The 22,638-nt window shown below is 41.2% G+C and overlaps 1 protein-coding gene across 1 annotated transcript; it reads left to right on the forward strand.

Annotated features, from left to right (window-relative positions):
• Window positions 1-813: 813 nt before the first annotated feature.
• On the forward strand, window positions 814-21,344 carry LOC121578186 (sodium- and chloride-dependent GABA transporter 2-like). Its single transcript, XM_041892364.2, has 14 exons — window positions 814-1,043; window positions 2,772-2,906; window positions 10,009-10,149; window positions 11,379-11,469; window positions 14,746-14,878; window positions 15,091-15,225; window positions 15,482-15,585; window positions 16,058-16,182; window positions 16,601-16,713; window positions 16,801-16,938; window positions 18,613-18,715; window positions 18,878-18,978; window positions 19,299-19,469; window positions 19,724-21,344. The coding sequence occupies exons 1-14, from the start codon at window positions 872-874 to the stop codon at window positions 19,841-19,843; spliced, it is 1,782 nt and encodes a 593-aa protein (XP_041748298.1). The 5' UTR covers window positions 814-871; the 3' UTR covers window positions 19,844-21,344.
• Window positions 21,345-22,638: the final 1,294 nt, after the last annotated feature.

The raw sequence follows: 22,638 nt of genomic DNA on the forward strand, positions 1-22,638 counted from the left end.
ATATAAGCACGCTCTTCTGAATGTAGACCAGACCAGAATCTGTTTAAATGATTTCTATACAGAGTGATTAAAGACACTAACTGTAATACAAATGATCAGTATTATCTGTATGTAACGACAGACGCTGGGAGACGGGAAGCAAGTACAGGGTGAGGATTTAATAATAAATAGACATGAAACAAAGCAAGAACAGCATCTGGACGAGAGAAACAAAACACCAATGCAGACACTGGGATCAAACTGAGGAACAGACAGATATAGGAGAGGTAATAAAGCAGTGATGAAGTCCAGGTGAGTCCAAGCGCTGATGCACGTAACGATGGTGACAGGTGTGCGTAATGATTGGCAGTCTGGCACCCTGGAGCGCCAGGGAGGGGCAGCGGGAGCAGGCGTGACAAATGCAATTATTTTTAGGCAAAATGTTTAACGTCACTAAGAGTTGTAAACGGTATAAATTAGGAAATGAACCTGTTTCAATAAGAATTTAAAGTCAGTTATCCTATATAAGAATTGTACTATGTGTTATTCTGTGTAGCTCTGCTGAAACATCAATCTCTCCCAACCCTGCTGAGAGGATCACAGTCCTGCAGGCATTCTTTTGGACCGTGTCAAATGACAAGTTAGTCACACTAAAAGTGCAGCTCTCATTCAAATATCTGAATCCCGTGCTAGCCAATGAATTACTTGTCCGCCCTCATGTCTTTGGGTCCCCCTTCAGGCAGAAGCAGCTGGCATCTTGACAGTGCTGTTATCCATAAAAGCTCCAGCAGCAGCAGACAAATGCACCAACCACTGATCTCCAGGCAGGAACTCAACAGACTCGACCAGCAGTACTTGCCTTCGGACCCTCTCTCTCTCACTCACTGGCAGGATGGCAGGCAGGCATGAGGCACTCCCGGGGCTGATGCAGGATGCCCAACAGAGGGTCAAGGAGCGAGGCCACTGGGAGAGCAAAATTGAGTTTATTCTAACTGTGGCTGGCGCTATTGTTGGACTTGGAAATATATGGAGATTTCCCTATCTTTGTTACAAGAACGGTGGGGGTGAGTCAACAAAGTCTTATTTTTGCTTGTTGGTTAAACACAGAGAGCTCCAAAAGAGCTCCCTGAAAACTCATACCGTATGACCCCATGGTCATTGTGCTGTTTCTCATTGCAATTACTTTGAGATAAATAAGTATACATTCATTCACCTTGCATGGTCACAATTTAAAAGAGGATTGTTGAATGATACAGAAGATTTTTTAATGATTTTCCACACTGCACTTTCAGGAATGTGTTTGTTCAGATGTACAGTGGGGGAAAAAAGTATTTAGTCAGCCACCAATTGTGCAAGTTCTCCCACTTAAAAAGATGAGAGAGGCCTGTAATTTTCATCATAGGTACACGTCAACTACGACAGACAAATTGAGATTTTTTTTCTCCAGAAAATCACATTGTAGGATTTTTTATGAATTTATTTGCAAATTATGGTGGAAAATAAGTATTTGGTCACCTACAAACAAGCAAGATTTCTGGCTCTCACAGACCTGTAACTTCTTCTTTAAGAGGCTCCTCTGTCCTCCACTTGTTACCTGTATTAATGGCACCTGTTTGAACTTGTTATCAATATAAAAGACACCTGTCCACAACCTCAAACAGTCACACTCCAAACTCCACTATGGCCAAGACCAAAGAGCTGTCAAAGGACAGGTGGCCTCAAATCCTGCAGTGCCAGACGTGTCCCCCTGCTTAAGCCAGTACATGTCCAGGCCCGTCTGAAGTTTGCTAGAGTGCATTTGGATGATTCAGAAGAGGATTGGGAGAATGTCATATGGTCAGATGAAACCAAAATAGAACTTTTTGGTAAAAACTCAACTCGTCGTGTTTGGAGGACAAAGAATGCTGAGTTGCATTCAAAGAACACCATACCTACTGTGAAGCATGGGGGTGGAAACATCATGCTTTGGGGCTGTTTTTCTGCAAAGGGACCAGGACGACTGATCCGTGTAAAGAAAAGAATGAATGGGGCCATGTATTGTGAGATTTTGAGTGAAAACCTCCTTCCATCAGCAAGGGCATTGAAGATGAAACGTGGCTGGGTCTTTCAGCATGACAATGATCCCAAACACACCGCCCGGGCAACGAAGGAGTGGCTTCGTAAGAAGCATTTCAAGGTCCTGGAGTGACCTAGCCAGTCTCCAGATCTCAACCCCATAGAAAATCTTTGGAGGGAGTTGAAAGTCTGTGTTGCCCAGCGACAGCCCCAAAACATCACTGCTCTAGAGGAGATCTGCATGGAGGAATGGGCCAAAATACCAGCAACAGTGTGTGAAAACCTTGTGAAGACTTACAGAAAACGTTTGACCTGTGTCATTGCCAACAAAGGGTATATAACAAAGTATTGAGAAACTTTTGTTATTGACCAAATACTTATTTTCCACCATAATTTGCAAATAAATTCATTAAAAATCCTACAATGTGATTTTCTGGATTTTTTTTTCTCATTTTGTCTGTCATAGTTGACGTGTACCTATGATGAAAATTACAGGCCTCTCTCATCTTTTTAAGTGGGAGAACATGCACAATTGGTGGCTGACTAAATACTTTTTTCCCCCACTGTATAATGATGAAAGATACAAAGACTTATGCATACTGTCAGTGTCAACTTAATCTCAGCACCCAGAACCAAATCACAAGACATTGTCAACTAAAGGTTAAAGTTTGAAAATAGATTAACATTAAGCATTGTATATGGAGGCCTAATATGTGTGACTCCTTCCTGTACTGTAGGTGCGTTCTTCATCCCGTACATCCTGTACCTGGTGACCTGTGGCATCCCTCTGTTCATCCTGGAGACGGCTCTGGGACAGTACACCAGCCAGGGGGGCATCACCTGCTGGAGGAAAATCTGCCCGCTGTTTGAGGGTGAGTATTGCTGTACAGTTCTGTGCACTTAAAAGTTACGTTTTAAAATGCCTTTGCTGCAGCCCAAGTAGGCTACATTGTTTTCATTGTGACAAACTCTCTCGTAGGATGAGCCTGAGCCTTTATTATGTGCTTTCCGCATTTCATAATGTAGATGTCTTGCATGGTCTTGCTACAGCATAGTGATGTTGAAAGATTATGGTACATCATTATGTAAAGTTGAAACCATAATGAAGTAAATAAAATAAACCACATTGCAATGAAGAGTAGAATGATAATTAGAGTAGAGTGAGTAGGCCATATGATAGCGTTTGGTTCCTTATTCGTGCTGAGACACAAAACAAATAATTGCTTTGTGATCTTCATTCATGAAGATTTCTGTGCAGTTACATAGGGCCCCATTCATTCTGAAAATATATTTCAAACACAAACTCATATATCCAACTAATACAACAGCATCCTTTTCTGAAGACCGTGTCTGAATTAAATGTTCACATTTTTTAAATAATAATAATATATGCCATTTAGCAGATCCTTTTATCTAAAGTGTCTAACTGCACAGAGATAGCGTACATCTTAGCAGCAGGAAATGAACCCATTATGACCCTGGTGTTGCTACTAGAGCCATGCTTTTACCAACTGGGTCTGAGTCACACATTAACTGATGTCATGATCGCACAGCTGAAGCAAGCACACCAACTTCTAGAAATAAAAAAGTTATTAAAAAAATGCAAATCAGACAGAGTCTTCAGAAGGGCTACTTGAAACATAAATTGATTTGGATCTTAGACATACAGTATTTTCAGAATGAATGTGGCCCTGTGGTAGCCTTAATCTGACTAAATCTGTCATGGTAGCCCAAAGGCTGGCAGATGGCGATATTGAGTAGTGCCATCTTACCGTCCAAATGCATTATATGCAGCCGGCAATAGATTTGTATCCCTCATGGACCAGTTTATATCTAAAACATTCTCCATTCAGGCTGCATAGGCTGCAATTTCCTCCATAACTTTCTTGAATGGTGAGAAAACTAGAGAAAAAATAAAATATGCTTACTTTCTTTATGAAAAACCATTTTCCACCACCATGCTAGAGTGGCTAAATGCTAATCCCAGATGTTGTGTCTTGCGTTCAGTCAATCAGGTTGCAGCAGTCCGTTTTTTTCACCCCTAACCTAACACAGTGCTGTATCGTATGGAAACCAATACCGCGTTCACATACTTGTCGGAACTGTGAAACTTGGAATGTCCGACTTGCTAATTGGTTGTAGTTATACACATGCTGCGTTCAACCAGTTACTAGTTTCCTAGTTCGGACTACCACGTGAACGCGACATATGACTGTTCTCAGGGTGGGTCTGCCGGCTAGGCGAACCAAACTAGTGTGCTCGCATACTCCCTTAAAAGACCTTCGCTTGAAAAACGAGAAACACGTTTTTTTTCTTCGCTCTCCTGGGCTGAGGGTCGGAAGTGCAATGACGCAAAAGCGTAAGAATGGCAATGTTAAGATCAGAGATTAATTTGCTGAGTATACACCTTCATTCGAGGTGTACATACCTATGTCTCCTGATTACAAACCAAGTAATCTCACTTGTAGGTCTTCATGCTCTCTTGAGAACCTTGATGATCTCAAAATGGAGTCAGTCGGCAGTGGTGAGCGCTCTGAAGTTGAGCCAGTCCAGGATGTAGTGGGCCTACCTGCTATGACAGGTGTGGTCTTCCAACGTTTACCCTGAGAGTCCTACCAGAGATTATTTTGGACCGGTAGGAGTGAGATTTTTGGAAAGAGTGGATTCCTGCTTTTTGGCCTACCCATACATTGTGCCAAGCTGGGTAAAGGACAAACTGGGAATGGTTACATCTGTAAAAGTTTTGAGAAGTGGAATTGTTTAGATTTTTTGTGTGTCCGCCTCCGAGAGGAAGCGGGCGCTTCGAGTCACGCGGATCAAATGAAAAGGAATATTCCAATGGCGAGACTGAGAATACCCTGTCTGTCTTATTGAGCTTCGACACAGAGTTTCTACCTGATGAAGTCAGGTTAAGTCATATTTGCTATTATGTGAGGGCTTATGTTCCGAACCCGCTTCGGTGCTTTAGGTGCCAAGGATTTGGACATGTTGCAGCAATGTGTAGAAGGGAGATCCCAAGATGTGAGAAATGTGCAGGAGGGCATAGTCAGAGGTAGTGTACAGTTGGGTTAGAGAAAACATTGTGTGTCAACTGTGGTTGTGCCCATGCAGCTGGGGATCCGAAGTGCCCTGTGAGAGAGAGACAGGTTAAGATTGCCAGAGTTCGAGTGGGGCAAAAAGTGGTAGTTGCAGAGAAATATTTGGGTGTGAGAGATTTTAGTACAGAAGATCTACAGGAAGTTTTAAGAGAAGGGGTTCCATCCTCCCAGGCCGATGGCCTGGTGTAGGATGGTTTAGGGCCAAAGTAGTGGGATGGAGTGGTGGGTTTGGGGGGATAGTGTACAGGTGCAGGGTTAGATGGTGGTGCAATTTAAGTTTTTTTCTTTTTCTTTTGGTGACAAAATGTTTAATCTGCATTTTGACCTGTGAAAGTCAGCAAGCAATTCGCAACACCAAGAAGAAGAAACAAGGCTGCATAGGCTTTTAGTACTGTTTGCGCATCTTGAGATGCCATAGCCAGTATACACTGAATTTATCTAAGTTATATCACAGCATTATTGAATACTTGTTTCTGATTGGTTAGAAGGGCATTCTAGAATGGACATTAATTAAGTGACAATGTCTAAGAAGCCGGTGTTTGGAGGATATATTGGCACAGGTGTTGTTAGGCCCGAGACAAAGTCGAGAGCCGGCAAACCGTGCCAATATATCCTCCAAACACCGGCTTCGAGGGCATTATCTCTTTTATACAACGGGTCACCAACATATTCAAATCATGACTGACATATTTTCATTAATCATTTTACGAGATATAGTCCCGACACAAATCTAAGGTTGCTACCCAAGCCGGCTGGTCGTTCGTTCTATCGGTTCGGTTGCCCAGTCGTTAAGTATTTTTGTTCTGTATCTATGGATGGGACCCAGTCATTCATTCTAAAATGTTCCATTGCCATACTGGTTGGCAATGTTCTTATCCCTTGCTTGCCGTCAAACAGTGCAGCCAAAATAACAGAAAAGTAGCTACATTTGCATTGATTTTACGCTGTTTTCCAGTTAAATTTATTTTGATACATCCATAACAATGAGCTAATGATGCGCAATTTTTGCCTGACACTGTTGTTCAGAGGAGCTAGCCAACAGCACAGTTTACACAATCACTTTAATCTGAAACTGGAAAGACAGCAAACTAGCTGCACTTCGTTTCGTTTTACCTGTTTTCTACTGATAGTTCTTTGTATATATCCATAAAAATTATGCTGATTCATGATTTCGACTGGCTGAGGAAACTGCCTGTCTGTCTCACCCCGACTCCCGACACGTTCATTACTATGGGATATCTGGAGATTGATTTTGAATATTGAAACAATGTTGCAAATATCGGAGAGACAGACAGCAAGGTTTATACAAATCTCTGCTGTTGAAAACTAAATAATAGTCTAAAAGAAATGTGAGATAATGTCCAGATGTTGTTAATAATGGAGATCAAGTTTATAAATTGCCTGGCTGGGCTGATGAGACAATGGATTGTGCAGTCAGATGTAACAGAGTAAATAGGCATTTTAGAATGGATTTAGCCAGTGGTAACTTGTGGAATAGACACTGGCTGGAATGCGGTTTTAACCAATCAGCATTCAGGATTAGACCCACCCGCTGTATAAAGCCAGATAATGGGACAGTTGGAAAATATATCCAGACACCTTGCAATCATGACATGATAAACGCCTACACATGCAGACCGTACTTGCTACAAAGTTACAGAAAGCTAAACCAACAACCACACAAACCGAAATTGGATACATTGTAAACGTAGGTTCAACGAGGAAAAAACATAGCTAGCTAGCATTGATTTGTTTTTGCAGAGAAATTTTTTTTATGGATCATCTTAGATGCCATCTGATGACCTAACATGGTGAGTGATGAACATGAAATTGTAATTATTTTGCACTATGGCCTATTTATTGCCTTACCTCCATAACTTACTACATTTGCACACACTGTATATAGATTTTCTATTGTGTTATTGAGATGTACGTTTTGTTTATTCCATATGTATATCTGTGTTGTTGTTTTTATCGCACTGCTTGCTTTATCTTGGCCAGGTCGCAGTTGTAAATGAGAACTTGTTCTCAACTGTCTTACCTGGTTAAATAAAGGTAAAGAAAAAAAAATAAAAAAAAGAATGATAATTGGAGTGGCGTTTAGTGTTGAGGAGGATCAACTGAAGTTGAAGATTCCAGGTGTCTGTGACGCCCGCCATTTGGAGAGATGTAGACCTGGTGGAGAGCGTGGTGAAACAGAGAAGACACTGTCTGTACTACTGAGTTTTGATGCATGAGTCTTTACCAGATAAAGTCAAGTTAGGATGTGTCAGTTACTGGCTTACCTGGTTAAATGAAGGTGAAATAAAAAAATAAAACATTATCTCGTCCCTACTGCAGACATGACGCAAGTGGCGCTATGCTGTCAAATACTCACGTTTCTAATTTGACCAGCTGTTTTCAGCAACTGATATTTTAATTTGCTTGTCATATTGGCAGGTTTGCTAGCAACGAACAAACTATTTAGCTAGCTTCTAGCCTAGTGTTTGATATGCAATGCGATTTAGTCGTAATGTACAATGTCGAGTGTCCTGACTAGAAGGCAAACTTTTATAGCTATGCTAGGCAAAACCGGCCATTATCAGCTCATTGTTATGGATGTATCCAAATTAATGTAAATAGAAAACAGCTACTTTGCTGTTATTCTGGCTGCTAGTTGGCTAGTTAGCAACAAGCAAGGGATAAGAACGTTGCCGCTGTGCAAGGATCATAAAGAACGAACGACTGGGTCGCGTCTCTATCAACCAAAATATGAGAAACTATGAATTCGTTTATAGAAATCAATAAAAGAAAACAATGTATTTCTACCGGTAAATGTGTGCTTTCATATTGTTTTATTTGGCAATTGTGGTATAAGCGGGATTAACGCCTCCATTCTGTACATTACCTTGGAAAAATGAACTCCTCAACGGGCGCTGCGTCGTCCATTGTTTATCCCTTACATAACGCAATAAATCTGTCATTAATTTTTACGTTTCTACCGAGGAGATCTTAGTCACGCAATTTGACAACTAAGATGTTTGGTGCAATATTTTTCAAGTAAAATAAAAAAATTCATGAAAACGAGTCAACTCATCGTTGAACAACAACAAACACTTTATTGAATAATCCCTTCTGTTGACCAATCACCGACAAAGAGGCTTATTTGTATTTGTATTTATTATGGATCCCCATTAGCTGCTGCCAAGGTCCAGCAAAATTAAGGCAGTTCATACAATTTTTAAAACATTACAATACATTCACAGATTTCACAACACACTGTGTGCCTTGAGGCCCCTACTCCACCACTACCACATATCTACAGTACAAAAATCCATGTGTACGTGTGTGTATAGTGCGTATGTTATTGTGTGTGTGTATGCATGTGTCTGCGCCTATGTTTGTGTTATATTACAGTCCCCGCTGTTCCATAAGGTGTTTTTTTTAATCTGTTTTTTTAAAATCTAATTTACTACTTGCATCAGTTACTTGATGTGGAATAGAGTTCCATGTAGTCATGGCTCTATGTAGTACTGTGTGCCTCCCATAGTCTGTTCTGGACTTAGGGACTGTGAAGAGACCTCTGGTGGCATGTCTTGTGGGGTATGCATGGGTGACCGAGCTGTGCACCAGTAGCTCAAACAGACAGCTCGGTGCACCCAACATGTCAACACCTCTCATAAACACAAGTAGTGATGAAGTCAATCTCTCCTCCACTTTGAGCCAGGAGAGATCGGCATGCATATTATTAATATTAGCTCTCTGTGTACATCCAAGGGCCAGCCGTGCTGCCATGTTCTGAGCCAATTGCAATTTTCCTAAGTCCTTTTTTGTGGCACCTGACCACACGACTGAGCAGTAGTCCAGGTGTGACAAAACTAGGGCCTGTAAGACCTGCCTTGTTGATAGTGCTGTTAAGAAGGTAGAGCAGCGCTTTATTATGGACATACTTCTCCCCATCTTAGCTACTGTTGTATCAATATGTTTTGACCATGACAGTTTACAATCCAGGGTTACTCCAAGCAGTTTAGTCTTGCTCAATTTCCACATTATTTATTACAAGATTTAGTTGAGGTTTAGGGTATAGTGAATGATTTGTCCCAAATACAATGCTTTTAGTTTTATAAATATTTAGGACAAACTTATTCCTTGCCACCCACTCTGAAACTAACTGCAACTCTTTGTTAAGTGTTGCAGTCATTTCAGTCGCTGTAGTAGCTGACATGTATAGTGTTGAGTCATCCGCATACATAGACACTCTGGCTTTACTCAAAGCCAGTGGCATGTCATTAGTAAAGTTTGAAAAAAGTAATGGGCCTAGACAACTGCTAGTTGACTTCGGCTCCCAAATTACGGCTTGGTTTCCACAATGTCAAAATTGGCTATATCATAAAAAAAGCTTTTTAGTCTTAATTTAAGGTAAGGCATAAGGTTAGCACTGTGGTTAGGTTAAAATCACATTACTTTGTGTCTGTGGTAACCAGTGACGACGCTTTTGCTTGCCTTGAGAGAAAAAAAAGGTGTGCACGAACTGCTGAAAATGCCCTGGCTGAAGGCCGCGTTCAAGTGCAAGTCGGAACTCTGAAATATCCGACTTGCTAACTGATTGATCGCGGCACGTGTATAACTACAACCAGTTAGCAAGTCCGAAATAAAGTTATGGAAGAAATCGAAGCCTATGCCGCCTGATGGTTTAGGTACGAACAGGTCCACGAGGGATACAAACGTTTTGCCGGCTGCACACAATGCATTTGGACAGTAAGATGACAAGACTCAATATCTGCCGGCCTTTGGCCTACTGTCATGGGGAATCAACTGCAGTGAAGGTAAATGGGAAAATCGTGTTAGGTTGTTGCTTTTTATGACCATGTTGCTATGTTTCGCTTGTCTTCATCAGGAATGGGCTATGCCGCCCAGGTGATCACTATATATGGATGTATGACCTACATAGTGATTCTGGTGTGGGCTTTCCTCTACCTGTTCTCATCCTTCACTGCTGACCTGCCATGGGCTAACTGCAACAATGCCTGGAACACAGGTATTTACAATATTGGTGAAACTTTGTGCATAGGTGGACTGCTATGTTTCATAGGTTTCAATTGAAACGGGCCCCAGCTGCCTGAGGTGTCCCCACTGACTGAATTTTAACACCACTTTATATCAAATCTAATCTAATTGTATTTGTCAAATACAACAGGTGTAGACCTTACAGTGAAATGCTTACTTAAAAGCCCTTAACCAACTGCAGTTTTAAGAAATAGCCGGGTAGCCATTTGAATACCTGTTCAGGAGTCTAATGGCTTGGGGGTAGAATCTGTTATGAAGCCTTTTGGACCTAGACTTGGCGCTCCAGTACCGCTTGCCGTGCGGTAGCAGAGAGAACAGTCTATGACTAGGGTGGCTGGAGTCTTTTTTAGGCCTTCCTCTGACACCGCCTGGTATAGAGGTCCTGGATGGCAGGAAGCTTGGCCACAGTGATGTACTGGGCCGTACGCACTATCCTCTGTAGTGCCTTGCGGTCGGTGGCCGAGCAGTTGCCATACCAGGCAGTGATACAACCTGTCAGGACGCTCTCGATGGTGCAGCTGTATAACTTTTTGAGGATCTGAGGACCCATGCCAAATCTTTTCAGTCTCCTGAGGGGGAATAGGCTTTGTCGTGCCCTCTTCATGACTGTCTTGGTGCGCTTGGGCCATGTTAGTTTGTTGGTGATGTGGACACCAAGGAACTTGAAGCTCTCAACCTGCTCCACTACAGCCCCGTCGATGAGATGAGAAATTTGGCCTATATATTTAATAATTTCTTGAAATTAAAAACACATATGTAACAGGCCCCCAAATTGCCAAATCCCCTGACTTGATGGCAGTTTTATCAAACAGTGTATTCGAGGCTGCTAGGTTGTGATAATCTTTGTAGGAGCAACTACCTCTGTAGCCTTGTTATGAAGCACCGAGTGCTGCTAACAAGTAACATCCATCACTGAAGTTCAACGACTCTTATCCACACAAAAATGTCTAACCGCTTGCAGGCATGGTAGTTCAGTGAGGGGAGATCATGAGCAATCAGTGTGTTCATGTGAACATCTTCTGACAGTTTGCACAAATACTGAAGAAGAGAAGACAGTGAGAATAATGGGGGAGAGGAGTTGTCTGCTACCCCCCCCCCACACCCCTTAATTACATTAAGAGGATCTGGCTATTAGGTTGCACATACACTTGAAGCAGTCAACTTTTTAACCTGTTACAACTAGACTTTAATGTATTTCAGATTTTTGTGTGACATTTGGCACCAAGAATGCCAGCACCAATTGGACTGTTCCTCTCCTGAATGTGTCATCTTCCGTTGTGGAGTTTTGGCAGTAAGTCTATAATAAATGCTGTGTTTTTTCCACACTGCATCATTCGTGATTACATTCTTGACTCCTCAAATTAGAAATTAATCAGATACTATTGTCTTCTTTCTTAAAAGGAACTGTATTGTGATGGTGAAATTATTCTTATACGCATACAATAGACGACAATACATTTACAGTGGGGGAAAAAGTATTTAGTCAGCCACCAATTGTGCAAGTTCCCCCACTTCAAAAAGATGAGAGAGGCCTGTAATTTTCATCATAGGTACACGTCAACTATGACAGACAAAATGAGAAAAAAATATCCTGAAAATCACATTGTAGGATTTTTAATGAATGTATTTGCAAATTATGGTGGAAAATAAGTATTTGGTCACCTACAAACAAGCAAGATTTCTGGCTCTCACAGACCTGTAAATAAATCAACAACTAGACACTCTCCAGACCACAAATAAAAAGCATTCATAAACCGCGTTCTGCATTTACCTCTATCATAGGCTACAAGCAATAAACCAAACACTTGCTTCAGTTATCCATATTATCAATATCCAATCTATGGATTGACATTACGCCACCATTCTCACTCGTTTAATTTATCAAATCCTTATGCAACGCAAAAGAATGACTACCATGCAATCGTCTCACATAGTCCTGTTACATAAGTGAGTCTTTCCATTTGAACGAATGACCAAACCAAATACTTTTTTTGTCTCTGTCTAAGCAACACATACCAACAGTTGAATGACACTCATAAACCCAGATTTGTTTACTCTATGCCATTGCCCAATGCTATTGAAATGACACAGACATCCCACAAATAGCGCAATGACAATGGTTTGTCATCTTAACCTCTTATACACAATGAAGCACCTTCACGTCACCATCCTAGCTCCACAATAATAATTAGTTAAATGGAAACCCTACATTGGCTTTGTACAATATTACAACTTACGTCTATAAATTCCACTCCTTATCTGTATCACATAATCTAACAACGGTACAACCTAGAAAACCCATATTAATTACCTCTCCACCCATGACGTACGTCTACGTTTTGGGTGATCAAGTTAATACAGACATAGCACTCTAATTATAATATGCCATTTAGCAGACGCTTTTATCCAAAGCGACTTACAGTCAGGCGTGCATACATTTTTTTGGTGTATGGGTGGTCCCGGGGATCGAACCCACTACCGTGGCGTTACAAGCGCCGTGCTCTACCAGCTGAGCTACAGAGGACCAATTATGATCCTCACACTCAGAGTAATCGATTACCCACACTGAACTAAATCTTATTTCCACATGTCACAAACTCCATATAGAACGTTAGAAACTTCAAGGTACTCACATTAAAGAATACTGTCATGCTGTTCTACAAACATACTCCCAACGGAACCCCCAAAAATTGACTAACTTCAGGACACTGCCCTGCCTGTCCAGAAAATACAGACTTTTCCCCAACTCTCTAAAACAGCATCAAAATCTCCATACTACTTCTTGATATTCTATGACTTACTTATTTTATATATCGTAACTTCTTATCCAAACTTATATCAAATTACCATATCCATTCCTATAACTTATTATGCCCCCTTCAGATTCAAATTACTTTTTTCTCTTAGTTCATAATATACAGTGGGGAAAAAAAGTATTTAGTCAGCCACCAATTGTGCAAGTTCTGCCACTTAAAAAGATGAGAGAGGCCTGTAATTTTCATCATAGGTACACGTCAACTATGACAGACAAAATGAGGAAAAAAAAATCCAGAAAATCACATTGTAGGATTTTTAATGAATTTATTTGCAAATTATTGTGGAAAATAAGTATTTGGTCAATAACAAAAGTTTCTCAATACTTTGTTATATACCCTTTGTTGGCAATGACACAGGTCAAACGTTTTCTGTAAGTCTTCACAAGGTTTTCACACACTGTTGCTGGTATTTTGGCCCATTCCTCCATGCAGATCTCCTCTAGAGCAGTGATGTTTTGGGGCTGTCGCTGGGCAACACGGACTTTCAACTCCCTCCAAAGATTTTCTATGGGGTGGAGATCTGGAGACTGGCTAGGCCACTCCAGGACCTTGAAATGCTTCTTACGAAGCCACTCCTTCGTTGCCCGGATGGTGTGTTTGGGATCATTGTCATGCTGAAAGACCCAGCCACGTTTCATCTTCAATGCCCTTGCTGATGGAAGGAGGTTTTCACTCAAAATCTCACGATACATGGCCCCATTCATTCTTTCCTTTACACGGATCAGTCGTCCTGGTCCCTTTGCAGAAAAACAGCCCCAAAGCATGATGTTTCCACCCCCATGCTTCACAGTAGGTATGGTGTTCTTTGGATGCAACTCAGCATTCTTTGTCCTCCAAACACGACTGAGTTGAGTTTTTACCAAAAAGTTATATTTTGGTTTCATCTGACCATATGACATTCTCCCAATCCTCTTCTGGATCATCCAAGTGCACTCTAGCAAACTTCAGACGGGCCTGGACATGTACTGGCTTAAGCAGGGGGACACGTCTGGCACTGCAGGATTTGAGTCCCTGGCGGCGTAGTGTGTTACTGATGGTAGGCTTTGTTACTTTGGTCCCAGCTCTCTGCAGGTCATTCACTAGGTCCCCCCGTGTGGTTCTGGGATTTTTGCTCACCGTTCTTGTGATCATTTTGACCCCACGGGGTGAGATCTTGCGTGGAGCCCCAGATCGAGGGAGATTATCAGTGGTCTGGTATGTCTTCCATTTCCTAATAATTGCTCCCACAGTTGATTTCTTCAAACCAAGCTGCTTACCTATTGCAGATTCAGTCTTCCCAGCCTGGTGCAGGTCTACAATTTTGTTTCTGGTGTCCTTTGACAGCTCTTTGGTCTTGGCCATAGTGGAGTTTGGAGTGTGACTGTTTGAGGTTGTGGACAGGTGTCTTTTATACTGATAACAAGTTCAAACAGGTGCCATTAATACAGGTAACGAGTGGAGGACAGAGGAGCCTCTTAAAGAAGAAGTTACAGGTCTGTGAGAGACAGAAATCTTGCTTGTTTGTAGGTGACCAAATACTTATTTTCCACCATAATTTGCAAATAAATTCATAAAAAATCCTACAAAATCTCAATTTGTCTGTCATAGTTGACGTGTACCTATGATGAAAATTACAGGCCTCTCTCATCTTTTTAAGTGGGAGAACTTGCACAATTGGTGGCTGACTAAATACTTTTTTCCCCCACTGTACATACAATATATTTTCTTTTGGTGATCAAATGTATGGCTGTGTCAACTATTTCTCCTTACAGGCGGCGAGTGCTGAGAATATCAGATGGGATTGAGTCGTTGGGAGGCATTAGATGGGAGCTGGCTCTGTGTCTTCTGCTGTCCTGGGCCATCTGCTACTTCTGTATCTGGAAAGGAGTGAGGTCTACAGGGAAGGTGATTTAGATTTTATATATTAGTCAAACAGTAGTTCCAATCTCAATCAATCTTGAATTCAGAGGTAACAAAAGAAACAGAGGGACAGCTATTTGATGTAGCTTTAAAGTTACTTGGTGTGATGATGGGTCCATAGTTGGTATGGTGATACCGGTATGCGTGGCTTTATTGTGTTTTCTGTATTCTACTAACCCTGTAGTACTAATTCATAGGCAGCCTACTTCACGGCCACCTTCCCCTATGTAATGCTAGCGGTGCTATTTGTCAGAGGAGTGACCCTTCCAGGAGCTAAAGATGGGATATTCTACTACTTGTATCCCAATGCTACACGGCTAGCTGATCCACAGGTATTATCTGTAGTATGGGCAAGTTTCCCAGACAAAGATTAAGACTAGTCCTGGACAAAAAAATTACTTTAAAATTGAGAATTTCCATTGAACATCCTTAGTCCAGAAGTATGCTTAATCGGTGTCCAGGAAACCGGCCCGCTAAGTCCTTGTTTAGACTCGCATCTTACTGATATACATTTCCGTTATGATACTTAAACATGTTCAGTTTATGACTTCAGTTTAACTCTTCTTTGTCTGTTTGTTCATCAATAAGGTTTGGATGGATGCAGGAACCCAGATATTCTATTCTTACGCCATATGCCTGGGCTACCTGACCTCTCTTGGAAGCTACAACAAATACAACAACAACTGCTACAAGTGAGGCTTCAACTAGTGTGTGGGTTTGATAAAAAATTGGCGGTAATAATTTGGCACATTGAAGATGGTTTGCTTATTTAGCAGTACCATGAGGATCCATGGTTACAAGATCTCTTCAGTCAGTCTGGAGACAGGAAAAAGCACATCTCGTTAGGCAAGGTGCAGGCTGGAGAAGTAGAACACATGGAAAATAAAATCCACACACTCTCATGGTTCTGACACATTCCCTTTTATCACTTAATAACATTTCAACAGCAAGCTGCCTTCATCTGGCAAACACTGTAGGTTTAAGATCATATAATAACAGTTTGCTCATTCACCTACGCCAGGAGGATTCATGGTACATGTCATGACACATTACCTCAATCGCCCTGAACGTTAACCTGTATTTAAACCTTATTAGACCCTTTCCAACAGTGTATGTGAAAGAGGATGGTGTCTCTATACGTTAAACTTGTTTTGTGCCTTGCAGAGACTCCTTCTACCTGTGCTTGTTGAACAGTGGGACCAGCTTCGTGTCAGGTTTCGCCGTTTTCTCCATACTGGGTTATATGGCTGGAGAACAGGGTGTGGACATCTCTCTGGTTGCTGAGTCAGGTGAGTCTTTAAAATACATCAATCTACAATGGTATGACGCCCTATTATCCTCCTGATCACCCCAAGTACTGCCTGACAACATAACGGCTCAGCATTGTGGATCGCTGAGAGAGTGGAAAGCTGAGTTAGAAAAATTCTATTCCAGACAGTATCTGATTTTCTATCTTGTCCTCAGCCTGCACTTTAATCATCAGCGAGAGCTGGCACATCTGCTTTAGTTGGGTGAAGTAGGCACAGATCTCACTTTCGTCTGAACTTCATTTTGTCTGCATCCATACCTTGTCTTGTAGAAGCACTGTCTCAGCTCATGGAATCCACTTTTTTGACATGCATAACTGAATGTCTCGTTAAATTAATTAAATCAGATTGCATTTGGGTACATATATTCTGTAACTTTTTCATTGTTGTGCTGCTGCAGGTCCTGGCCTGGTCTTCATAGTGTACCCTCAGGCAGTGTCCATGCTCCCCTTACCTCAGTTCTGGGCTGTCTGCTTCTTCACCATGATCATCCTGTTGGGAGTGGATAGCCAGGTTAGAGCTCAACACACACCTGGGTGTCCTGTCCCTCCCTTTACCTTCCCCTCCCATGTACATTACCCTCTCTCTCATGTTCCCCAGTTTGTCGCCCTTGAGAGCCTTATGACCTCGGTATCGGACTTCTACCCCAACCTCATCAGAAAGGGCTACCGGAGGGAGCTTCTGCTGCTACTCATCTGCTGCTGCTGCTACCTGGTCGGACTCATCATGATCACAGAGGTGAGAGGTCACAGACACAGGTCTTTGTTGCACATCAGTTCTCAAACTGTTGTTGCTGTATGACTACAGGTAGAGATGGTTCTCTGACCCGAGTTAAGCACGCACGCGTACATGGAACATAATTCCCTGTATGCACTTTTCTCTCTATGTGTAGTCGTGCTATTCACCTGCTATTCGTTCGGGGTGATCAAAGAAATTAAGGTGTGGCAGAGGTGTGTCTACATATACGCTGTATTCTGACCTTGGCTTAATGTCCTCATAATTCCGCCACCTTTACGCGCGAATAAGGTTGAATAGAAATAACAGCATTCTCCATGCACTAATTTGTAAATTGATAAGAGCTAGTTAAATGAGTAATCCGTTTTGAAAAGGGGATTGTAAAACACAATTGTTTTAGATAATTTTTCTTAATGATCTCTGGATGAAGCAAACTGAAAATCATCAACATGACATGTATTGCGGCCCCTTTTCCACAGTGAAGTAGGCTATAAATAGCTGTGCCGTATTCAGAATTGTAATTGTGTATGCACTCATAATTTGTATCAGGTTAAATATTAGCCACTATCGGGAGCCACCGTCAGTAATAGCCACATACTTTACATTTACAAATGTGACTTTAGCGTTAGTTCCTTCAATTTCTAGCCTACATTTTACATAATTCCGTTTTACCTTTCTTTCCACGGTCACATCTGTGTAGTTGTTCCTGAGGGTCGCTAGCATTATTGAATCATATTAGGCTAATGTTGTGCTATCATTTGGGACATGTAGCCTATTTGAATCATTATGGAACTAGGACTACACGTAGCAGGTTAAAACTGGAACCTGGCGCACGGTTCACAACGAATGGACCATTGTCACACAGTTCCATGATTTAGTGAGAATTAGGGTAGATTTATAGGACTCTTGTTCAACCCCTATTGTACACTTATATATTTTTTATTATTTTCACCTTACAATATTTTAATGGATTGAACTTCAATATGACAACTTTCAGAAGGAATCAAACCAATATTTTTGATTAATATATTTTGTGCATCAAGTTTTTTTAATGATTCATACATACTTTCCTAACCCAGACATTTGCCTAAATAATCTACAAGATCAGAGTATTTTTAAATCGACCAGGTGGTGCTGAAACGGAGACTAATATGCATATATTTACATGGATTTCTTTAATTGATCCCTATATTCTGAACCCGTTTCTTAATGTATTCTAGTTAGTCTGTCAAATTCTAATTAAATGTAAGGTTAAGATAAATGTACTGAAAACCCTATTAAATGAAAACTCCATGAGAAAATATGTTGGCCAGCAAGGGGAGGGTTTTCAGCGGTTGAATTAAATGTATTCAGCGCCTGCAAGGGAACCACGCCAGCGAAGCCCATTACGCACCTGCACAAGGCAAGTCTGAATACCAACTACTGAGAAGTGCGTTGGAAAGGCGTAAAATTTGTCTGAATCGGGCCCTAATCGTTTAATAATTTTTTTAAGTATCTACTTATGGTGACTAAATGTATTTGGTTGACACTCGTCTCAACTCCGTAGAGATGTGTAATATATGGATGGAGTGTAGTTTACTCAGCTACTTTGATCCAAGTCCTTTATGGTTGGTTATTACAATAACTAAATCTGTAAACATTGTTTTGACTGTATATTGAAGTTTTATTTCCTTGCAGGGTGGCCTCTACATCATCCAGCTGTTTGATCATTATGTGTGCAGTGGTGCCACTCTGCTGCTCCTCTCCATTTGTCAGTCACTCAGTATTGGATGGATATATGGTAAGGATAGACATTACACTATGTAATCATGGGCAAACACATACATATGAAAAGCTAGCTTCCTCACCAGATGTTATTTCTCACTGTAAAGACACAAAGTAATTGAAAGTCCTTAAAGGGACTGTTCATGAGTATTTTGTCACATGCCTGTCTCTGTCCAAGGTGCGGAACGCTTCTGTGACAACATTGAGGATATGATTGGCTACAGGCCCTCCTCCCTGCTGAAGTACTGTTGGCTCTACATTACTCCGACTATTGGCACTGTGAGTTTAAGCCCAGTGCATTTGTATCATTCTTTCACTTTCATTTATGAATATGAGCTAACGCTAGTCCCATGTAGCTCAGTTGGTAGAGCATGGCGTTTGCAACGCCAGGGTTGTGGGTTTGTTTCCCACGGAGGACCAGTATGAAAAAGAAAATGTATGCACTCACTAACTGTAAGTCGCTCTGGATAAGAGCGTCTGCTAAATGACTAAAATGTAAATGCATGCAGTTATGTTTACAAAACCTTATGCTGTCCATTTAAGTACAGTGTCAAGAAATAATGAAACAACATATTTCTGTAAAATATTGTATCTTCAAGGTAACCTTTGTATTCTCGCTGCTGAAGTACAGCCCTCTGAAATTCAACAACACCTATGTGTACCCGTGGTGGGCCTACGGGCTAGGCTGGATCCTGGCTATGTCCTCCCTCTCTCTCATCCCCATCACCATGGTCTACAAACTGTACCAGGCCAAAGGGACTTTCTGGCAGGTCAGTGGCATTATATGATGGGAAGTTTTCCCTGGGACATTTAAGTGTGAATGATTGCATCAAGTAAGTTAAATTGAGGTACAGAAAGTTTAAATTAAAAAGGCTAAATAAAATAAAATAAATCAGAAAGGCCTGGACCTTTCATTTGGGCCTTTTAGCTCTAGCATAGAGTTTCTGTGCTATTCTGAGATTTTTGAAGAATACCTTTGCAGCAAATGTATTATACTTATATTGAGACCTCTTTTCTTCCCCAGCGCCTCCAGACAATATGTCGGCCAGCAGATGACCTTCCTATGATGAAGAAGGAGATGGCAGGTCTCTATGCTCTGGACCGTGTTACAGAAGATGAGAAAACATACAGCAATAATCAATAGACTGACTGTTTCACTATTACTTTTCGGGCCTGTTTCCCGGACACAGATTAAGCCCAGTCCTGGACCAAAAACTATTTACCATGCTTTTTAGTCCAGGAGTGGGCTTAATCTGTGTCTGGGAAACCAGCCCTTTATATTCTATTATACCCTATTTTAGTAACTTTTGTAAAAGTCTTTTTTAGTAAGTTTTTTTTTTATATATAGTTGTAGCTGGTCAAAGTTGTGCTTGAGGTATTGTGTTTGGATTGCATTATAGTTCATAGTTTTTATTTTTAATTAACTGAACATCTATGGCATAATGTGTAAAATGATAGCAAAATATTTTTCTTATATGATTAAAATAATTAGTGGGTTGTAGACCATTCATAATTAACCTAGATTACCTGAACATTTTGGACTGGTTTCTCAGACTAAGCCTAGTCCTGGAATAAAAAGCACTTTCAATGGCGAATCTCCATAGAGCATGCTTTTTATTCTAGGACTAGACTTAATCTGTGTGTATACAGTATGTTATCAATCCAAGGCATTGACGTTTACCTTTTTATTTTACCAGGTAAATTAACATGCAATCACCCTCTTTGTAATGAACTATTCTTATTTGAAGAACCAAAATGACCAGCCTCGGGATCGAATTATAAACAGTAGTGTAATAAACCCCTGTACATAAGGTCATGAAAAGATAATGCATTGCATTGCAGTCTACTGGTAAACTCCAAAGCCATTTCTAATGTCTATATGGCCGTGTCTAGACTTGACAGTTCATGCAGCTTTTGCATTCTGATCATAGAGTTCTGATCACGGAATTCTGAACGAGTCTACACCTACGTTTAAATGTCTACCGTGTCCACTGTGTGTCCGAATTCCCTTTTCCCACGCTATATTCAAATAGCGTTCTACAAACGGTGGAATAGGCTAAATATGATAACAACAACTACTGATGGCAGTAGCTAACTACTGTAGCTAACTAGCCAGCTAACCTCTGTAGCTAGTCAGCAAGCAATGCTAAAGGGATTGAAAACAGGTTAGCATAACCAGCCAAACAAAAAATAGTTTTTCTAAGTAACGTATTTCCTCCAACGTTATAATGAAAAGGTGCCTCTTGGTCCCAAAACACAAGTTTTATGGAGACTTGTGGGAGGAGTGCTGATGACATCGCCCACTGTATGTGCTTTCGGTAGCCTGATTGCGTCTAGACTGAGGAGAAATCCGCAGACAATGCATCCCTGACCACCTCCTAAAGTGGTCAGACACATCTGAACACAATCAGACCACAAAGCGACCCGTCTTTTCAATCCTATCTTCTTATTCTGATAGAAGTCACATGTAAGTGTCAAGTGTAGACACAGCCTATCATGTTATATCTTGGTAAACTGTTGGTCTTGCGATACAAAACTTCCACAGCAGAGTATTTTATGTATTTTTAGAAAGTCAAAAAGTACACCTTGGACATTGTGTATAGACAGTGTACAAAACATTAGGAACACCTTCCTAATATTGAATTGCACCCCCGTTTGCCCTAAGAACAGCCTCAAGTTGTTGGGGCATGGACTCTACAAGGTGTTGAAAGCGTTCCACAGGAATGCTGGCAAACAGTTGTTAAGTTGGCTGGATGTCCTTTGGGTGGTGGACCATTCTTGATACACATGTGAAACTGTTGAGTGTGAAAAACCCAGCAGCGTTGGAGTTCTTGACACACTCAAACCGGTACTCCTGGCACCTACTGCCATACCCGCAAACCCATGTGAACTTTCCTCCACATTAGGCTTGGTATCAGTCAAGCAAGACCTGATGAAGTTTGTGCCCGAGCCTACCACGCAAAGACACTGGCTTTATTTTCCCTGGTTGACACAGACATGCTTAAGCCTTCTACCTGCCTTCTCGATCCTGTCCCCATCACCTTCTTCAAAACAATTTTTTATTGCATATCTGAAGAAGTGCAAGCTATTGTTAATCACTCCCTGTTCACAGGCACTTTCCCCACTGCACTAAAAACTGTTATGGTGAAACCCATTCAGAAGAAAAGTAATCTAGAATTTTCAGCTCGTTACAATTTTCGGCCAATCTCCAACCTTCCATTCTGAAGCAAAATTCAGGAGAAATTGGTTTTCAAACAGCTAAATGATTTTTTGCCAACTGTATTTTTGAGAAATTCCAATCTGGTTTACGTGCCCACCACAGCACAGAGACCGCCTTAGTTAAAGTGGTAAATTATCTTAGAGCCAACACAGATGCCAAACAGCTCTATGTCCTTGTACTCTTGGATTTAAGTGCTGCATTCGACACTGTTGTCCACTGTAGTATCGAGTAAATGCTGGCAATTATTGCTGATAAACAAAGGAGTCTGCTCATACTGAACCTTTGATCATAAGTTTATTCATATCACAAGATTCCAGCATAAGTGACGGATGTCATGACCACCCGGAGAGCGACTTCCCAGATTGCAATGGTCGCTCTAACCTCTTCTTCGCTTTTTACCCAGTATATATAATCTTCCCAAGATAGGGGTGGCTCCCTCTACTGTCCAATCCCCTGTCTACAACACACAGACTTCTCTGTCCTATCTGGGGTGTCACATTAAAACCATTCCCTATGACACTAAAATAAACGTCCTCTCCGGTTCCACTTAAAAACATTAACAACGTCATAATCTTCATATACGACATTCCCCCCTTCGAGACTAAACAGTCTCGAAACCAAACAGAATAGGATTATGACAAGTAACAATTTATCTTATTGAGTATCTTTAACATTAAACCAAAAACATTTCCCTCTGGAGTGTAAATACCTTTCTATGA

This window comes from Coregonus clupeaformis, chromosome 12 (genome assembly GCF_020615455.1).
Source record: "Coregonus clupeaformis isolate EN_2021a chromosome 12, ASM2061545v1, whole genome shotgun sequence".
Taxonomy (NCBI): domain Eukaryota; kingdom Metazoa; phylum Chordata; class Actinopteri; order Salmoniformes; family Salmonidae; genus Coregonus; species Coregonus clupeaformis.